General features: G+C 46.8%; 4 protein-coding genes and 1 long non-coding RNA gene across 9 annotated transcripts; 2 read left to right on the top strand and 3 right to left on the bottom strand.

The window, feature by feature from the left end:
• Window positions 1-118: 118 nt before the first annotated feature.
• Window positions 119-4,529, bottom strand: mmp25b (matrix metallopeptidase 25b). Of its 2 annotated transcripts, XM_037279158.1 has the most exons (11): window positions 4,395-4,529; window positions 4,224-4,306; window positions 3,566-3,698; window positions 3,359-3,503; window positions 2,956-3,260; window positions 2,711-2,893; window positions 2,178-2,262; window positions 1,999-2,081; window positions 1,788-1,940; window positions 1,408-1,701; window positions 119-767 (listed from the first exon to the last, which is right to left on the bottom strand). In XM_037279158.1, the coding sequence occupies exons 2-11, from the start codon at window positions 4,296-4,298 to the stop codon at window positions 508-510; spliced, it is 1,716 nt and encodes a 571-aa protein (XP_037135053.1). In that variant the 5' UTR covers window positions 4,299-4,306; window positions 4,395-4,529; the 3' UTR covers window positions 119-507. The 2 variants fall into 2 exon arrangements, with proteins under 2 accessions (XP_037135053.1, XP_037135054.1); XM_037279159.1 differs by lacking the exon at window positions 4,395-4,529 and having other exon boundaries at window positions 4,224-4,388.
• LOC119138827 lies at window positions 1,430-3,976 on the top strand. The gene is made up of 3 exons (XR_005101235.1): window positions 1,430-1,555; window positions 1,642-3,509; window positions 3,570-3,976. It is a non-coding gene; the product is annotated as an uncharacterized LOC119138827 (long non-coding RNA).
• Window positions 3,400-19,614, bottom strand: mapk7 (mitogen-activated protein kinase 7). Of its 3 annotated transcripts, none has more exons than XM_037279111.1 (7): window positions 19,279-19,612; window positions 18,507-18,784; window positions 18,200-18,365; window positions 16,685-18,090; window positions 15,478-16,541; window positions 15,244-15,374; window positions 14,844-15,167 (listed from the first exon to the last, which is right to left on the bottom strand). In XM_037279111.1, the coding sequence occupies exons 2-7, from the start codon at window positions 18,778-18,780 to the stop codon at window positions 15,020-15,022; spliced, it is 3,189 nt and encodes a 1,062-aa protein (XP_037135006.1). In that variant the 5' UTR covers window positions 18,781-18,784; window positions 19,279-19,612; the 3' UTR covers window positions 14,844-15,019. The 3 variants fall into 3 exon arrangements, with proteins under 3 accessions (XP_037135007.1, XP_037135006.1, XP_037135005.1); XM_037279110.1 differs by having other exon boundaries at window positions 19,292-19,612; XM_037279112.1 differs by lacking the exons at window positions 14,844-15,167; window positions 15,244-15,374 and adding an exon at window positions 3,400-3,522 and having other exon boundaries at window positions 15,639-16,541; window positions 19,292-19,614.
• Window positions 4,959-9,407, bottom strand: pax10 (paired box 10). The gene is made up of 8 exons (XM_037279188.1): window positions 9,199-9,407; window positions 8,329-8,550; window positions 8,044-8,265; window positions 6,832-6,914; window positions 6,608-6,764; window positions 6,392-6,465; window positions 6,144-6,276; window positions 4,959-5,868 (listed from the first exon to the last, which is right to left on the bottom strand). The coding sequence occupies exons 2-8, from the start codon at window positions 8,432-8,434 to the stop codon at window positions 5,768-5,770; spliced, it is 876 nt and encodes a 291-aa protein (XP_037135083.1). The 5' UTR covers window positions 8,435-8,550; window positions 9,199-9,407; the 3' UTR covers window positions 4,959-5,767.
• On the top strand, window positions 12,426-14,761 carry LOC119138813 (serine protease 33-like). Of its 2 annotated transcripts, none has more exons than XM_037279185.1 (6): window positions 12,426-12,809; window positions 13,211-13,323; window positions 13,498-13,574; window positions 13,636-13,907; window positions 14,010-14,161; window positions 14,255-14,761. In XM_037279185.1, the coding sequence occupies exons 1-6, from the start codon at window positions 12,764-12,766 to the stop codon at window positions 14,510-14,512; spliced, it is 918 nt and encodes a 305-aa protein (XP_037135080.1). In that variant the 5' UTR covers window positions 12,426-12,763; the 3' UTR covers window positions 14,513-14,761. The 2 variants fall into 2 exon arrangements, with proteins under 2 accessions (XP_037135080.1, XP_037135079.1); XM_037279184.1 differs by having other exon boundaries at window positions 12,426-12,812; window positions 13,214-13,323.
• Window positions 19,615-20,008: the final 394 nt, after the last annotated feature.

Below are 20,008 nucleotides of genomic sequence, written 5' to 3'. Positions count from 1 at the left end.
AAAATAAAAAATGACAAAAAAATAATAAAAAAATATTCAAAATTAAAAAAATATGTTTTTTTTTTAATGCTCACACAGAAAAGGTATTTTTTATGAAAAATTTAGTCAACTCTCTAAATGGGAGGCAACAGTCGTTTAATGCGTTTCAGTCGACATTTAATCCCTGTTTCGTAAACCCAATACGACGTTCCTTCTGGGTCGCCTTTGGAGATATTGATCTAAGTTCCCACCCAACATGCAAGTGAATTCTTTTGTCAGATGTAACTGAAGATGCGACACAAAAAGACGTAATTTAAAACCTGTTCCGTTCCCGTTTAATAATAACAATTCACACTCGGGCTCACATTACATTTGAAAACAAGAGCTGAACAATTGCTGCTGTCATAAAGATAATATTGCTTACATTTTGATTGACGCTGTCATAGAGCTCGCCAACAATGTTGTATATACAAAATATTTCATCGTACAAATCAGGGTGGATACATTGTTATGAAAGTCGAAAATTGTTTACATTGCGGTGATCCAAATTCCCCTTACGAGCAGCAAAACAGACACCAGGAGGTAATTGCTGGTTGGAGATGAAGCCGATCCCGTGAGGTCACAGCGACACCTGTTTGGCTTGTCGGGATTTGCCGGAGCGGAGGTCGGAGGGGTTACGGGACAACGCAGCCAGTCCACGGCGGTGGATTTGGGTTCCACGACGTCTTGATTCATGCCTCCGCTTTTGAGCACCCAATAGTGGTTGTCCTTAAAGAAATAGGCGTCCCCTGAGAAGAAACAGATGATTTATTTCTGCTTAATTAATGCTCCACAAATGAATGAGTGGGGCCGTCTAAAATATCGATGTCAAACCTGAGGCCCCGGGGTCGGATCCGGCCCGCCACATCATTTTATGTGGCCGGCAAAGGCAACTCGTGTCAATGTTTCTTGTTAAAATACCGAAATTGTAAATTGTCTTTCCTTTTAATAATAGTGAGATATTGTTTTTTTTTTTTTTTAAAACACCACATTGAAAATAAATTTGAAAATTGTTAAACTTATTTTTTGTCATTAATAGCCCCAGGAGGGAAACCATAACTACGATGTGGCCCGCAACAAAAAATGAGTTTGACACCGCTGGTCTAGAACATATTGTAGAAACAATTTGGCGTAAAGTTTTTCGATGTCTTTGTTGAACTGTCAACGTGTTCTTCTTCATTTTCGCCATACTATATGTCATGTGAGCTATGTCGTTATCAGTTGACGCCACACAACAGACAGTCAACGCACAATTTGTCGGGTTAGGGTTTCTTATCTCGCCATCGTCGGACAGAAAGTTCTGGTCACGTTCTCGCCATCGTGGCATCTGAGTGTACTTAAATTCCTCCACGCTGGGAACCACCGGTTTATCCAGATGTTTGTTGTTACCTTCTCCCCAGCTGATGATGTCATCCATGTAGGAAGGAACTCCGGTCCACAGGCTGTTGTCACGCGGATAGCCCGACTCCGGCTGCCGGGTCGCCTGCTGGTCTTTCTGACTCTCGTCGAATCTCCAGAACTCGCCTTGGCTGAACAAGTAGGTCTTGCCGTTATGGGCCCAGATGAAGGCGGCGTCCACTCTGTCCACTAACGTGCCGCTCTTGCGTTTCATCCCCCATTCAGAGAGCGGGCGAGGATAGCCGCTCATGGCCACCGTGTCTTTGAAGACCCAGTACTGAGATCCTGTTTGAGAGTGGAGCGACCCGATTCAAAATGGCAGCTATTTATATTTGCTGGCCTTAGACTCCACTTAATCTTAACCTTCTCACCGATAAAGAAGATGATACTATTGTCGCTCTTTCTCTCGTACACGGCGTCAATCTTATTTGTCCCCGGTGGAAGTCCGATCCAAAAATTTTTGATCTGAGCCGGATTAAGGGACACCAGTGAGCCGTCTCGCGTGGTCCTCCAGAAATTAGCACCTATTGTCAGACGTGAGCGTCACATGCGGGCATTTTTTGGAATTTGGTTTATCTTTACCTTTAAAGAAGAAGACCTCCCCTCTGATGTTGGCCACTGCGTCAAATCCCCCGTGACAACGGTTGTGGACGGTAGGGTCAGACCTGAGACAGCAGAGAAGTTGCATTGGGAGTAGTTTGCAAGACGTCCACAAGAGGGCGCAATCAGAAACAAATACCAGTAGCTGTAATTTAACTCACGGCCTTGTCGGTCTAGTCGGAGGTGGGTTGGGCAAACGTGGGAGGTTGGGGTCGACGCCTCCTGGTCGTTCCCCCTCCTTGCTGCCTGTAGAAGAGCAAAGGTTGGTCAACGTGTTGGAACACAGGATACAAACACCTTGTCATTTCAAAAGTAACGCGTCGGCGGTTTTTATAATAGAAACGAAAACCAATTTATTACAATCTGGTTGGTGAGGAGACCTACTTGGCAGTGAGTCATTATGATGAGAATCAGATATAACACATGATCAAGATGACACTTGTGGTCACAAAACAACAAGTCAGCACTATTCTATATTTTGCGAAACAATTCACAGACACAAAGAGGAACTTATGTATGTACGCTAAATGCTGAAACGGTAAAAATGAGCACCTGCAACACCTGAGGCAGAACCCGGGCATGTCTAGACCGGGCCCCCTCATCATCTGATGAGTCACTGGAATTAACTAGAGACCACCATTTGCGAATCAAAGAAGAGTCACAAGAGAGATTTTTTTTTTTCAGTCTGACTAACCATAAAGCTGCTGAATGGCCAGTTTGTCATCCAAGGCCAGCTGGTAGTGGATGATGTCTCCTACGGGACCCTGGTAATACGGCCTCATAATGGAGGGGTCCGAGGAGGAATGCGACAGGCCCAGTGCGTGGCCGAACTCGTGTACCGCCACCGTGAACAAGTCGGTAGTGCTGTCGATGTTCCCTGAAAGCAGAAATGGTCGAATCTCGACAACCGATTTATAATTTGCACGAAAGTTGCTGTACCTCCATAGCTCCATCTTTCATGGTCATCAAAATGCGTGTCACCGGACACCTCGTCTCTACCGGGGAAGAAGGCGTGGGCTAAGGTGCCCCCTTGCCCGTCAAAGGGATACCCGTCATCGTGCAGTAAGCTGTTGAAGGACACTCTGATGTCACCGCCGCTCGGCGGGTTTCCGCCGCCGCCCGGCAGCTGGAGGAATGTCAAAGGGGTGGCGTCGCTCCAAGCTTTGAAGGCGTGGGTCAGGATGCCTTCCACCAAATTTGAGGGCAGGCCCGGGGAGAGGGTGGGCGACGGGTAGCTGTGGATGCTGCAAAGGAAGACACTCGCTTGAGATTTGGGGCAACTTGGGCAGTGCCCCGACTGACTCAGCAGATGGCGCTGTGGTCATTCAATTTGAAAACACACCTCCATGTCAGATCGCTCTTGTGCCACTTCAAACCTGACAGCGCATATCTTCTCCTCCTCCTTCTCTTCTTCAACATGTCCTCGCTCCCGACAATATCGGGAAGGGAGCATCGCGGTGTCGACATGAGCTTCAGCGTTTCATCATCTACAGGTTGGAAAGAGATCTTAGCACTGGCTTAGTACTTTTGACTTAATCTCCTTGTCTACCGAGCACGCCGGTTTCCCGCACGCCGCCGAATCTTTGCATGACCCGTATGGCCTTCTCGATGCCCTCCTTGGACTGCAGCTTACTCGTCCGGGGGTCGGGCGGAGGGAGGTAGCCATACCTGCTCAACCAATCCTGCAAAACAAAGACAAAGAGGAACTGAAGTCATGTGCGGTTTCCTCCTAACATGATTACCACAGCAAAATATCGCTATATGGAAAAACAACAATATGTTTGATTTCACTTCCTTTCTCTCACGTGATTGCATGACGTTTATGAATTTGTTCATTAATATTGCATGCTTGTGAGTGAGTTGCGCAATGTTACGCCTTCGGCTGTCACTATAAGTGAATCGAGGAGCGAAATAAACACATCGCTGTGATGTGTTCATAAATTTGTGTCAAAACAGGAAAGATGTACATCTCTTCGAAGTGATTTGGAAACAAGAACTTCCCTTCCCCGTGCGGCGCCACCACCAGCGTACAGTTGTAAGGAAACCACCGACCACAGTTGTATTCTTTCAAATGACCTTTTTTTTTGTCATAGAAATATTTTGGGGGGTGTAAAATGGCAGAATTTGATTGACACAACACATGAGTTTGTTAAAAAGTGAGCAGCTTTGCACCCAAAATAGAATTTACACCACATCTCAACACTCACCACTGCTCGGCTGTACTGCTCGGGCATCGCTGATGTACCCGCAGCCAAAGTCAAAAGCATCCAAAGCAGTTCCATCGTAGTAGCTGCAGCACAAATTATTAACTTTTTTTTTTTTTCGAAACCTTTTGGTTGCTCCCCCAAATAGCCCACAAGACAGACAACAAAGCTCACCGTTTGGTTTCTTCTGAAGATTCAGTCTGCTCTCTTGAGACTAGGATGGGCTTGATCAATAAAGCATCCCTCTCACTCTCTCACTCTCTTACTCTCTCTCTCTCTCTCTCTGACTCAAATTTGTATGGGCTGGGACGGCCCACCCCACAACCACAACCCACCCCACCCATGAGTGCATCATTCAAGTTGTTACATCATGACTTCTGGTCTTGAAAAATACAATGACACTTTTCTTGTGTCTTCCCTTAAAATGAGCACAACTTTATTCTTGCCAATTTTTTCCCCCTTCCATTATCAACTTTATATCTTAGACGCTCTTTGGCCGAGGCAAATTGCTGATGCTGCATTAAGTGGAATGGCCCATTACTGTACGTTAGCATACGCGGTGTTAGCTTTCTCATCCCCCCCCTCCAACTTCCTCCTCATCTTTAATTCCTCTTCATCCTCAGGGGTCCTGTGTGAGTCATGCATGCCATTAGCACACAATCCTATCCCGTCTCGCTAATGGTACGCCAATTTCCGTCATATATGTCCGAACCCCGTCAATGAAGAGCGTAGAACCGGCATGGATGACGCACAGTTTTATTTTCATTAAAGGGATCCAAGGCCTTCACAAAAAAGGGTTGGCATCTAAACAGCGCTAACACAACACACACAGCAAACAGAAACGACACCGAGGACCCGTGAAGTGAAAAGACAAATAAATAAGATTGCAAAGACAATGGGGCGTCAGATGCTCCGGCAGTCAGATGAGAGCAGAACATTTCCCGATGTGGCTGATTGTCTCGTGGTTACGTTTGGTCATGCACAGTTTCTAATGTTGCCATCGTGATGTTGCGGTATCGTTTCACAGTATTTCCTCTCTGCCTTGCTTTGATTGTCAACCTGAAGTACATGCAGGCAGTTTGATTGTCAGCAGCTTCCGGAAGCTTCTCTAGTGATATAAAACTTTTTCTTCCTTCACCTGATTTTTTTTTTTTTTGGTATAGAAATCCCTGTCACATCTGCATGTTTAACCATATTTTGAAGGAATTAGCATAAAATGCTACATTCTTTCCCTTCCAATAACATCTGACAAAAGATCATACTCGGTTGTATGTACAGAAACACGCAGTCTGAGCAAAATGTTAAAATGGAGCCTTTGTTTTTGTTTTCTCAATTAACCTGAAGCCAAATGAGTGTGGAGTTGTAACCTCTGTGATTGTACTTCACGATACACTACGGAAATAAGCAGTAGAGTATCGTCAAGTGTCACCAAAGCTGCTCTTGAATACGTTTGTAAACATTTGATGCGTATCAGGTTCTTCGGCTTGTTTTGGAAAGCTCAGTCCTCTGTTAACCCTTGTTTTTATTCTGTCTTCTTTTGTGCCGGTTCACTGTAGTCTAGCCCAGTACTGGCCCAGGTTCTGGCTCATGCCCTGCGGCTCGTTTCCTGGAACCTGCACCGGCACCGAGACGCCGGGTGATATGAGGCCTGGTGAGAAAAGCAGGAATGATGTCAATGTGTGTGTCTGTCTCCACCGATGACTAACAGAGACAAGCCATAAGACAACTGAACACCTGTTTAAGGCCTTTGACCACCAGGGGGCCACCAAGAGCGACAAAACCTTTGCTTAGGTTGTAATTCTTTTGTCTACCACTAGAGGAAGCCAAAAAACTGCTGCACTGATGAGTTTCTCTTCAGTATATACATGGCCAATATATTATTACACAAAATTTGAATTTTGCCAATGAATCAAAAGCACTCACCGGTATTGGAGTTGGCCGAGGGCGCGGTCTGCAGGTGAGGGGAGGTGTATGTTGAGGAGTCGAAGCTCCGCGGGGCAGACGGAGACGGCGGCAACATGCAAGAGTACGACGAGGCCGACTGCGGAGGGATGGACTGACAAGAGGCAGAGGAAAGACACAATCATGTCATTGTCTCCATCCATCTTTCCATAGGTGTTGGATGATGTCATGCTTTGTAAAAAAATGCTGACGCAGGACTAAGAGCTAACCTGGACTCCGGATGAGAAGACTGACAGCGAGCTGTAGCTGGGTAGCGACGAGTCAGCCTGACTCAACATGGACCCTGCAGGAGAAGAGGAAGGCAATGAATGAGTACACACACACACACATGTGGGGGGGGGGGGGGGTTGGGGGGGCTTTTGCCCAGGTGCCATTCAAGCTAGAACCGCACCTGGCTGTACTTACACAAGATGAACAAAGCTTACCCGAACTGTTGCCGTGCTGCTGATGGTAGACGGACGTGTTGAAGGAAGTGGTCAGGGGGGCTTGACTCTGCGAACAGGAAGTCACCCCTCCGGACCTCCTTTGGTTGCGCAACTTCTCCTCTCGCCTCCACTTGGCTCTTCGGTTGGAGAACCACACCTTGGTCGGGATTAACGGCTTTCATTAATTAAAGTTCAAGAAGGTGATAATGGTAAAGTTTGGTCACCTGTATCCTGGCCTCTGGTAAATCGATCTTATTGGCCAGTCTCTCTCTCGCAAAGACGTCGGGGTAATGCGTCCTTTCAAACTCTGTGGAGGTAATAAAGGTCGGCAGATGTTTCTAAAAATAAATCCATTTGTTATGAAATTCTAATCACTCGACATTCATCCGCACTGCATGTTTTTCAATTCCCCGCGTCGTATCGGTGTTGACTAATTCAACTTTCCGTGGGAAATACAAATCAAGGAGGCTGAGAGATGTATCCTTACAACCATTTTTGAAATATTTATCTGTTGCACTTTATATGAATTATTGATAGTGATGGAACACGCCGAAAGTTCAAATGAAAGGATTCACGTTGAGAAGCTGCCTAAGCATTTTTATTTCAAAGTAGGCCGACTCGGCAATCCCAGCAGGTTTGAGTTTGGTCGTCAACTTTTATTCGTCATGGTCCCAAACACGATATCGTCGGTATTAAAAAAAAAAATTCCTCACATCAAACATATTAGAAATTTATTCCGAATTGACAAATCCAAATGAACAACCAAATTCCTAAAAATGAGGTCAACACATTTATCACGTCCGTATTGCACAAGACCTGACGAATTCAACCTGTCTGGCAAATTGCTCTAATTGGCTGCCTTCTAATTGGCGTCTGTGTCAACACACGATTGTTATTGTGCCTCGGCCGTGCGCTGAGGTCGGTGTACCTCATTAATGTCATTTGCACGGAGTTGACCACAGTCATGCACTTCCGCTTGGCTGAGCGGTGGACATTGCGTCCTTATTTCGCTCAAGGGCCCGCCGCAGCCAAATCCAGTCAAGGGTGCCATTGTGATGCCTCCGTGTGTGTGTGTGTGCGCGAAGCAGACTTATCTTACTGCATAATGCACGCTCAGTAACGATGCATTATCAAAACTCGGCTATTTATGCAGCCAGAGGGCCTTTTTAGGGGGATATAGTTGTGGTCTTAATTTGATGTCATCATCTGTGTGTCGCAATCGAGGCCGAAATGACAGTAAACAACACTACATGGACGCTTTATTAGGTACGCCGCTACTATCTAATAACATTTATGGGGGCTCCTCTGTAAATAAAATGTTATATATTTTGATGCTAAGTCTACCCCGATAGAAGAAATAAGAGTCGACAGAAGAAATTGTAAGTCAGCAGTCAGCGTGCTGTCACGTGATTGGCCGGCTGATTTGTGCGCCTGACCTTTTTCCAGCGCCTCGATCTGCTCCTGCGTGAAGCTTGTGCGGTTCCTCTGCAGCTTCCTCTTGAGCTGCAGCCTCAGCTGAGACTCCTCGCCTTCGTCCCTATCCACCGGCACGCCTCCCCCTCGGCCCGAGCCTCCACCTCCTCCGCCTCCCCCTCCTCCGACGACCACCGCGTCTCCCCCCATGCCGCCCTCCGCGTCCAGCAGGCAGCCCTCGGACACTGAGGGGTGAGGTGAGAGTCACGCAAAGTCCAAAAGATCTATTTTTTTTCCCAAACGCTCACCTGTGTTGTGTTGAGTCTGCACACCGGTAGGGTCATGGTACCAGTTGTTAGGCCCGCTCCAGTTGGAACCACTCTGCAGGTTCAGCATGGTTAACTTCTCATACATACTCCAAGCGTCCCGAGCAGCATGAAGAGCAAGGCGGCAGTCGTGCGTGCTCGCCCCTGTTTACTGTCACTTTGGGATCCTGGCGCCGTCTTTCGATCCTCCACCTCTTGGTCCTCCTGAGGGAAGGAGTGAGGAAGGAAGGAGGAGGAGGCAAAGAAGGAGGGGTTGATATCGCATGAGTTCACACATGGCCGGCATTGTGGCGAATTAGCCTCATGATGACAGACAGAAATGGAGTTAGTTACATGCCGCCTGTCGTCGTGTGTGTGCGTGTGTGTGTTATACATTGGAATGCACGTATACCTTTGGGAGCCCGGCTACATTAGAAGCCACTCTGAGGGTCGGGACATTTATTATGCTACTCGCTTTTAGCTTTGCTGATAACGTCGAGCATGTAGGCGCGCACACGTATATGGGAAGATGCTGAATTAGGATGCTGACACACACGGCACAAAAAAGGGAAGTTTAACAATTTAGTATGGAATTATTCTACCATAACTCCCGCTGTAATTGCTAACAGCTAAAAAGTCGACACTCGGATTTTATCGTCCAAATTCCGTCCTCGGACCATATTCTTCATCCTCATTTCTCTCTCTTCATATTTTTTCCTTCTTTTTCAGGAGGCTTGCGCAAGAAAGTGCAACTGACTTTCCAGCGACAGGTCACAGGTCAGCCGCCCCGACGGCGAGCCCCTTGGAAAACCGCCGTTCTCCCGACGGCAGCGATATGAAATGAAGCAAGAAAAAAAGTCAACTTCAACTTACAGAGCGTCAAGGTGCGTTGACGGCGGGGGTCCCGCGTACCTCGATTCCCCCTGTTCACCCCTCGTCCCTCGCTCTCCAGCTTTGTTGACAATACCCTGCGCGTAAAGGCGACTGTGGAGGAGAGAGATGGAGGGAGCGACAGAGAGAAAGAGGTGGAGGGGGCGGTGGGGGGGGGGTGAAACGCGTCTGCGGGCGCTCTTGTCCTCGCAGCGGTGGCGAGAGAGAGAGAGAGAGAGAGAGAGAGAGAGAGAGAGAGAGAGAGGAGGGGAAGGGAGGCAGAGGGCCACCGAGGGGTGACAAAGTGAGTCAACATCAGTGTCAAGTTTGAACTTAATGCCAGGGAGAGGAGGAGGGGAGGCGCACACATACAGAGTCCAGCATGAGGCGCACATAATGGAGAGATGGAGACCATGAGAGAAATAAAACACACCAAGGAATTCCAATCTGAAGATAAAAAAATATATTATTGACTGAAGAGATCATTTTTATTTTTGACATGCAGGCCGGTGATCGTTTTTGAAACCATCTGACTAATGCCAATGGAATATTTTGATAAATTCACCCAAAAAGTGGCTTGTTCAAGTCGAATCAAATCATTCTGTAAATTATTTGTGAAATGAATGAATTTCAAAATAAAAACAAACATATTCTGTATGTTTGGGCCTTGTTGTTGCGGAGTGCCTGGTGTCACCTAATTCGAATAATAATAATAATAATAAATTATATTTATAACGCACTTTATATTCGGAGGAATCTCAAAGTGCTAATAACCTAAGCTGACTCGAAAAAAGAAAGATATTAAAAAAGTTGACTTAAAAACATCTGTTTAAAAAAAAAAAAAGCCATTTTGGGGCCTAGTGTGCAACGTTTTTATTAAACAAAGAAACGGTGGAAGCCAAAAAGCAACGTTGTCACTCCATAATTATCTTTTGAAATCAAACAAAAACCTTTTACCATGATATTACTTCAAACACATGCACGCAAACCCAAACGTGACACGAGGTGCGACGAATGACGCAGGTATGACGGCATGATTGCGGCAGGAAGCGTGCTTTAAATATATCTCTTTGCTGGAAGATGGAGGCAGAAGCTGGAGATGGAGGGAGCCAAGAGGAAGTATGTGACTTTGGGGTGGGTGCAGGGGCTCGGCGATGGGGAGGGTGTGCCAGCTTGTTTTATTTCCGGTTGACAAGACTTTGCGCTCCCTTTCTCTCTGTCGCTCCCTCTCTCGTTCATACTCGCCTATTCTTTCGCCGCCTCCACCGCCCCCAATCGCTGCTCTCTTCCACCTCTTTCTCAATTACTCACTTAAACCACTCTTAAATTATATTGTAAGTGCCTCTGTTAAATTATAGAAACAAATAATAAGGTCCAACATTGTACAGAACCCATTGAACTGTTATTCCCCTGCCACTTGACTTTTCCATAAAGGGAATATACCTGCAGAATAATTAGGCCTATGGGATGGGTTAGTATAAATTGTACCTTAAGGTTTTCTGTGCTCAAAAAGCAAACCGAGTCCTAACTCGATTTATTAGCAACTCAGTAGTTATATTGTTAGCCCACTTGGCAGAGCTAGGATTTTTTTTCAAAACAAAAAAATATCGAAACAAAATCTTCAATTATGTGTTCCCTACAGGGGATGGGTAGAAATGTGGCATGATTTCCAAAAATATTGTAAAATACTCAAAAAGTCAATTAACTGGCCTCGCACCTGACATATTTCAGGGGGGCAGTGCCCTCTCGTTCTGCCAGTGTGTTGGCCTTACAGCATAAATGTCCAATGTGTTGGCATGTCAACAACAAAAATACAAATGTGCTTGTTAATAATATTGTATATTTTCCTTTATATCAAGAAATGTGTGTGTGACATAAATTAATGCAATATTGGACTGGTGTGGAGATTTAAGTTTTTCGCGGCAGTTGGATCAATAAAAAGTAAAGAGTGGTTGAATAGCCCAACACTCTTTCTAAAATCATTGCTGCATCCTATTGTGTTCCAGTTGTTGGAATGTGGCCTAACCTATGTGATCCCTATGTGCTGAGTGCAATAATGTGTGAGCGTGTGAGTGTGTGTGACGGCGCGTGCTTCGCTGCAAAGATTCATGTAGCTCCGGGACATGCTTTTTTTTTTTTTTTTTTTTTTTAGTGCATCTTGTTAGTTCATTCCTGTCACCTCTCTCTCTCTCTCCCCCCTCACCATCCCTTGCTTTTTCGGCACCGGAGGGGGGATGCAGAAAGGGAGGGGGGCGGACGCGAGGAGGGGAGGGCAATGTGTGCGTGTGGAGGCAGTCGCCATGGTTACGATGCCATGACAAATATTCATCAAGACGTTAAAATAAAAACAAACGGGAGTGCATTATAATTGCGCTTACTGACTGGCTGGCCCCTGAAATGCATTACATACATAATGAGGAATAGGTTGGACGAGCATGCACGTCAAGGCTCCAACAGCTCACCTGTGGCCACGTGGCACGCTAATTCCAACTTGTTGTGTTATTTACCTGTTTATGGAATTCCCTATGAGGACTCGCTTTTCCTTTGGTCCCCCCTCCCACCATCCCACCCACCTCCATCTCTTGCTCTTCCGCTACTGTTGTGTAGCCGCAGGCCACAGTGTGATGTGTCCTCCCCCTGTCCCTCCCTCCCTCTCCCTCTCTCTCTGTCCCTGTCACCTTCAATTGCTCTGTGAAACTAGACACACTGCCTGAGGGCCTGGAGAGCCAGCAAGCGAGGGAGAGGGCCAGGAGAGCAAAAGAGAGAAAGAGAGAGACAGACAGACAGCTTTAAAGATAGACAGAAGAAATAAGCATTCTGTGTCATGTGAATAAATGAAGTGACCCGCAGACAAATGTGGAGCAAAATTGTTAAATGTTGTTTTTCTTTGACCAAAGCCCACCCAGACAGATTTAGGATGCAATAGTTGGACAATTACTAGCAAAATGCTGGTTGTAATGTCACTGAAAACATTACAGGGTTTTTCTTAGTTGCAACCATAATGACAGGTTAGCCACCCATTTCTAAATCCGAAATGTGATTAAGAACAATACAACTGATTCATTTTGTCAAATGAGTTTTTTTTTCTATTTATCACAGATTATTATTATTATTGTTATTATTATTGTTATTATTATTATTATTATTATTTATCACGTTCGATTAATTTCGGAGTCTGCGACTTCCGGTTACATTCCTGAAATGCCATTGGCTCAGGTGGGCTCTCATTCTGCCTTTTTATTGGTCCGTAGCTCACGCTGAGCAGGTATCCATTAGCCGCCGCTAACACTTTTTAGTTTGGAATGTGGCCGAAACCGCTTCAGTTTGAACCCGTTACTCGAGTTTACTACGGTAGGAGACAAAGCAAACAAAACCGGAGCTTATCATTTATCCTGGATTTATCCTTCAAACAAATGACATCAATTTCTTGTTGAACGGTAACCAAGGTGGGGAAGGTCGTCGTGCTCGAACGCCATTTGCCTCGGATTTTAAGTACTTTCGACGCCTGTGCTGTTTGAATTTTGTTTTTGTGAGCTGCACTACAATTTGAGACAGAAAACACGGGAAAATGTCACTAAAGCTTCAGTTTATTGCGGCTTTGTTGGGCGTAACAGGTGAGTACACATCTTCGTCGCCATGTCGTCTGTGTACTACTCCCATGAATGTCCCCCGTCAAAACAACAAACACGTAGCATTTTTTTTTTAACAAATGGAATAACCAATATATTATTGTATGTTGCGTGAAGTGGAAAATAGTTTTTAATTTCATCAAACAAGAAGTAAATCTAACAGCGTTATTATTACTTGTCCTGTCATGAATTTATGTTCCAAAGTCTTGTTGAGTCACCATTTCAAAAACAAGATCCTAAAATATATGAGGTAATGTGTCGCCACTGACGTCTCTACAATAAAATTATATTGTTTTATTACATTCTGGAGTATATCTATCTGTGTCATCAAATACTTTTACAGGGAGGACAACGTTTATCTTTTTTTTTCCTCATCCATCTTGTAGGGTTTTTGGTTTCATATGCACAAGATTGTGGGAAACCGACACTGCAGGACAACAGAATTGTGGGAGGGACGGCCGCTTCAGATGGGGCGTGGCCGTGGCAAGTGTCTATCCAGGTGGGTCCCTGTAGACTAGCCACTCCCACCCTCTCTTATCTATTTTATTTCCAAGCGGTGTTTAAAGTGTCTTAATATTCAAGCTTGACCTGAGGAGAGAGGGATCCGCTTGTGATGCTGAGCTGACTCACTGTGTGTGTGTTGAGTTCTTACTATTTCCTCTTTGGCCTCCAGAAAGATAATACTCATGTCTGCGGAGGCTCCATTATCACGCAGAACTGGATCCTATCAGCAGCTCACTGTTTCCCAAAGTAAGAACACACATTTATTCATCCAATTTAGCATTCTAACATATTGTTCTTCTCCTGTCAGTCCATCCGACGTGAGCCCGTACACCATCTACGCCGGCTGGTACTCCCTGAATAATTTCAACCCGCACCAGTCGGTACACCGCATCAGCTCCGTGGTGATCCCATCGGGATATGTGGAGCCTCACGATGGTAAGGATGTAGCCCTGGTGCGCCTCTCCAGCCCCCTCACTTGGTCGGATTGGATCCGTCCCGTTTGCCTACCTGCCTCCGGCACCCTTTTCCCGGGCGGCATGCGGTGCTATGTCACCGGCTGGGGAGACATCCGCGATAGCGGTAAGGCCCGCCTAATTGCTTTTTTTTTTTTAAAGCATTTTGCAACACAAGGAACATATCGAAAAGTGATTTTAATCGTTCCACATCTGCCTCTGTGCTCAGTCCCGCTGCCGGGGTCAGGGCCGCTGCAGGAGGTTCAGGTGCCAATCATCTCGCAGGGTACCTGTCGTGAGATGTACCAAATTGAGAAGGTGGACATCTTGTTTGACATGATCTGCGCCGGCTTCCAGGAAGGTGGCAAGGACTCCTGCCAGGTACTGTTGGATGAGCTCTGTAGTTCCAATTTCAGGCTGTAAACTTAGCTAGTCTGCATTTATTTTAACTCGCACCTCTCTCTTTCCCATCAGGGCGACTCCGGAGGGCCTCTCGTCTGCCAGATGCTAAACGGGACCTGGGTACAAGCCGGCGTGGTGAGTTTTGGGCTGGGCTGCGCCCAGGCCAACCAGCCAGGTGTGTACGCCAGGCTCACCAGCTACTCCAATTTCATCAGCAACAACATACCAGAGGTCAGACTGTACGGCCAAGCTCATCGGCACCGGTCCGACGGGGCCGTGACTGTGTTGCTCGGCTTTTTATCCGCCATGCTGGTACTGTGTTGGTTTTGAGTACACTTATGATAAATATGATTTTTGGAAAAGTAAAAACCGGGCCAAATGAAGAAATTCCCTTTACTCATGTGATCATATATATGCATCAAGAAATGAAATATAATTTTTAAAGTTCGTAGTAGCTGTGATAGCAAATGTTTTTGATATGTTTGTACTTGAAATGGTGACTGAGCTGTGTTAATTTTGGATTGGTAATAAATCTGATTTATGGGCTAGAAACAAGCACATTTTCAAATCTGATTTAAACAAAAAAAAAAAAACGTAACCCACACATATATTTCAATTAGTTTTGTCTCAGAAGATAAAAGACTGCATGCAGACTTTTTTAAATAGAAAACTTACATTTTAATCAGTCATTAACATTCACAGGCTGACAGTTGATTTTGTGTTTTCAGGTCTAGTAGACCAACGTAGAAATAAACTAAGTAATACAGAACACAAAACTAAAGCTACTTTGAAATTCAATCAGGAAATGTCTACATTCAAACAAACGCGAGCATTGCGTCAGGCGTCGGGTGGAATAGAATCAGAGAGGATCATGGGAGAGCCCAACTGGAGCTCCTGCTGCAGAGATTCTAGATCGGCCGGAGTCATTCGGTGAACTTCGCTCCAATCGGACAAGAGCGAGGCGGAGAGCGGACCAGAGTCGTAACTGGCGGAGGTAAATCCAAGATTATTATTTTTTTTCTGTTAAGGTGGCAATTTCCCCCCAAAGCGCAACGACTCACCTGTCTCGCTCGCAGTGTTGCAGCTCTGTGAGCGACTGGGTGAGAAGATCGTCCAGGTCGAAGCCCACGCCATAACCCGCTCCGCTGCCTTTCGGGGTGACCGAGAACACCGGGGGTAACACGTCCTCAACCTGAGAAGAGAAAACCCAAAAATGAAAACCCCTTTTCCATCGCGGGTACGCTTAGACCAACTGGCCACAACATTAGGTACACCAAACCAGAACTGAGACGCACCTGAGACTTGGAGAGCTGGAGTGTTACTGTGTGGATGTCAGGGGCGACCGAGGGGACCTGTTCCGCCGAAACGGTGAACCCCAAACTGGGATGCGCCTGCGAGGGGACCCCTAAAGCCCCGCAGATGGGGTTGGAGGCCTGTGGCCCCAGTTTGTCCCCACCGGAGGAGCACAGCTTCTCCACGGGTCCAGCGCCAGCCGTCGAAGGCGTGACGTGATGGTTGAGGTGATTGCGGCTGGCGATTTCCCCGTTGGCGCTCAGTGTGGCCGTCGGGCCTTTGGTCAAGAAAGTCTCCAGTGGGAGCAGCTGCGCTTGAGAGTCGGCTAAGGCTTGACTTTGCGTCGGGAGAAAGTTCTGCTGCGGCGGCGTCCTGTGCGATTTTGCATGTTGTGACGGCCGGGGCTCTAATTGCTGTCCGCCCCAATTAGCGAAGCAGTTGAACCCGCTCGGGCCGGCGTTCTCGTCTTGAGGTTTGAGAGTGTGGTTCTTCACAAAGCCACCGGTGACGGCCATCAGGTCCACGCAGCCGCTTACGGCGAGGACGATATCGACCGGTTTCTTCTGGCTCATTGAAAAAACTAATTGCTGGTTTTTGCCGGCTGGCTGCAGCAAACCGGACTGACTGGCTCGGAATTGCGAGATTAGCTGCTCGTGAGACGGAAACGTTGTCGTTTCCTTTTCGGCTTTGTTGCTGGGCGATCCTTGAGCGTTCTCGCCTGCAACGGCATTCACGTCTTTATTCTTCCCTCCGTCACTACTCCACGTGTGGGATTTGTCATTGCGGCTGTCCATCATCTTAGTCCAGCGCTGCAAGAGACTCTTGTCGTTATCGCTCAGCAGGACCCCGCCCAGCGAGTCCCCGCGCCTTCCCTCTCGTCTCTCCTTCTCTTTTAGTTTCTTCTCCCTCTCCCTGGCTCGTTCTTGCCTCTTCCTCCTCTTCTCCTCGCGCTCTCGCTGCCGCTCCTGAGCAGTCACGGGGCGCCGGGCCTCTGGATTGCAAACGGCTGACGACGTTCCTCCTCCCCCGGTGGCCACCTCTGTCCCCAATGCGGCGACACTTCCATCTGAGATAGAAATGAGAAGAATCACATTAGGACACGCGTGACCAAAATCAGGTCTAGCGGCCATTTTAAGAACTTCTGAGACAAAGTCAAAATGGTGGTGTGGTCACAAATGAGTATTTTATGATCACAAGGGTACAACATACCACCCCTGGCTTTATTCCGGAATAAAGCTGCTTTCAGAGCTGCTTTGGTGTCTTCCGATATGGCCCCGTCTTTCCGGGGTCCCTCTGAGGCACCTTGGGGAGGTTTCTGGTTCGTTGCCAGCGACTGCGAGAGGCTGTGCGACAGTGACTGAGCTTGGGTGGCCGACAGCGACAAAGAAGGCACGGTGCTGGCTAAAGGTGTCAAGGAGGAAGGAGACTGGTTCCGGTTCTGTTTGGATGGCAGCCTGCTTTCCTGCCCTTCGTTGTCCCGCATGGGTTCAACGTCGTGACCGGACACGGGTGTGGTTAAATCGATGGTCTCCGGTTGGCCGTTGTCCGAGTTGGCGCTGGGCATGTCCACGTCGACCGGGCCGCTTTCGCTTTTAGTGAGGCACGGTAGCAGAACATCGTCTTTGTTACAGGCGTACGTAAAGGTCCGGTTCACTTCGACCGGTCCTCGTTGCAGAGTGGACTCTGTCTCTCTCGTTTGTGTGGAGTTCTGGTTGCGTTTGCCGGGAACCTGCGTGGACTCGCTCAGGCTGGTCGAGGAAACCTGAGCGACGCACTGGGCTCCACCCCCATTGGCCCTCGCCAAGGGCCTGAACTGAAGCCTCTGACGCGTGGCCTGCTTGGTCCTTTGAAAGTCCTGGATCTCCATGAGAATCTCCTCTTTGATCTGCTCCTTACTCATGGGAAGCTTGTCAAACTCAAAGTCGAAGGCCGGCACGCAAATGGGCTCGTCGTCGGGATCGTGGTACTTGGCTAGATACGAATGTTCCAGCGCTTGGGTCACGCTGATTCGCTCACGCGGGTCGAAGCGGAGCATGGACGCGAGCAGGTCCAAAGCCCTCGGCTCCGCTTGGGGGAACAGCTTGGCCAAGGGTACCGCGGATTGGCACGGGAGACTCTGAACGTACGCGCGCACCCTGTCGGCTCTGATGGCACCAATTAGCCCCTTGGGTGGGGTGCCCAACACGGACAAAATGAGCTGGAGCTGGTGGACGTAGTGCTTGCCGGGAAAAAGCTGCTTTCGCCCCAACATTTCGGCAAAGATGCAGCCCACGGACCACATGTCGATGGCCAAAGTGTAGTGATTCAAGGAGAGAAGCAGCTCGGGCGCTCGATACCATCTGGTGGCTACGTATTCAGTCATGAAGGAGTGCGATTCCTCCGGGTGCGAGCTCAGACCCCTGGCCATGCCGAAATCGCCGATTTTTAGCTCGCAGTTCTCGTTCACCAGCAGGTTGGAGGGCTTGAGGTCTCGGTGGATGACGTTGGCAGAGTGCACGTACTTAAGGCCGCGGAGAAGCTGGTACAAGAAATAGCGAGTGTGCTCCGGGGTGAGCGCTTGGGCAGAGTGGATGATCTGGTGCAAGTCGCTCTCCATGAGGTCCAGCACCACATACCTGCAAACACACAACACAACAAAAAAAAGTTAAAAACTATTTTTAAATTTGTTACTGTACTAGAATTTCCATCCTTTTGTATTTATGTCCAAATATCAGCAATACATACACCGACTTGAAGGCTGAGTGAGGAAGGTTAGGCTGCAGGATGTCTTTGATGGCGATGATGTTGTCATGTTTGAAGTGCTTGAGAATTTTCAGTTCCCTCAAGGTGCGCTTGGCATTTGTCACCACTTCGAAGGCATTGGAAATCTTCTTTATCGCCACCTGCTGGCCTGGTCAAGCACATTGAAGGGTGAGTACAGCATTGTATAAATGTGGTAGACTGGAACCTGAGCTCAATTTTAATTTATGGATTTTTACACTATGTGGCCAAATTGACAAAATACTTTGATTCGAAGTCAAATCGGCCGTACCATTGTCTCGTCTCCTGGCAGACGACACGACGCCGTAGGCACCTGTGCCGATGGTTTCGATAATATCGTACTCCTCGCCCACATCAAACTTGACATCCAGTGAGTGCTTTTTAAGCAAAGCCAAGTTTTTGGCAGTTGTGCTGGCACATGCGTCGCCGCCGCTCATCGGCTTGACCGCATGCTGGTTCTCCTCGTCTTTTCCGGTCGTCATTCTTTCGGGCGCCACGGCCACAGGTTGACAGTTTTGTCCATCGCCATGCTCCTCAGATGACATATCTCTGCAGAAATTAGAGGTCAAATATATATTTTTTTTCTTACATGATTGATTGACTTTGTTAGTAAATGATTGAGATGAAAGATGACATCAACTTGTGACATTTTGGTTCAGTCGTGTGCAGTCAGACCTTTCAAAAATGTAACATATGTGACTTTGCTTTACTCATTTAATAACAAACGATGCAACTTTGCTCATTTAAATGTCCAAGCGGTCACGCTGATGACATCATCGCGTATTCATTGAACCGGCTGATAGCCGAGGGACGCACATTCGCGTTTAACGTGCAATCTAAAGTGAAAAGCAAATGAAGTCAAACGAAATATTATTGTTCAATTGTAATTGAGCAGCAAGCCAAAGACTGCATTGTACAGTGCCTCCCCATCTCTTATGTCGGGGGCGTAGCCTCGTCAACGACAAACTATCTAAGTCAGTCATTTTTTAGAATTTATAACCAACCCTGGAAGAGTGTTTAAGGGTCACGGGACGGTGGTTCACCTTGCGGCCTCACCCAATTGTCAGGTAATTGAGCCTTTTTATTCCATCGGTAGCATGTCTGTAGTCTTGTTTATTTCTGCCATTTCCGTGTCTTTGTTTTCTTCCTCGGCGGTTGCCAGGCCATGAAGTTGCACGGACGCCGTCTGTCGGACAAAAAATACACTTGCGGGCTAAAATGTTCGCCTTTGTCCCGTTTAGTAACATTGGCGAATAAACTATAACAGTCCAGCCTGTTTTATAATTGCATTGATATTGTTTTGGCAAAATGTTCAAAAAGGAGAGGAATTATTTTTGTTTTAGAGAATAGCATAACGTCGAAGGCGGAGGAAGTTATGCATGTCCGGAAAAAAACACGCATTACCTTTTGATTGGCTTGTGAGGAGCCAATCAATGTTAGATGACGTCATGCTGCGTTATCCAATAGGATTTGAGAAGGCGGAATAATCACACTTTTGCTATTTATTTTCCATTTTTAATAGTTTATTATTGATTTATATATTATTTATTGGTTAACTCTAAAACTATAAAACCGTAACTATGTAGAAAAACAAACTGTCAAACGATGATTAATCATTGAAGTCTACATTTATTTAAAACCCCAAATGATATTTCCTCTTTTTTTTTCTTATGTAGGCTAAATCCGTAACGTAAGCGATTTTATTGAACCCCATAACATGAATTTAATATAATATAATTAATATAAAAGAACTACCCGCCTCATATTTCTCTA

The sequence above is a fragment of the Syngnathus acus genome, chromosome 19, assembly GCF_901709675.1.
Source record: "Syngnathus acus chromosome 19, fSynAcu1.2, whole genome shotgun sequence".
Taxonomy (NCBI): Eukaryota; Metazoa; Chordata; class Actinopteri; order Syngnathiformes; family Syngnathidae; genus Syngnathus; species Syngnathus acus.
The sequence above is the reverse complement of the archived record's forward strand: the minus strand, read 5'-3'. Positions and strand labels throughout refer to the sequence as shown.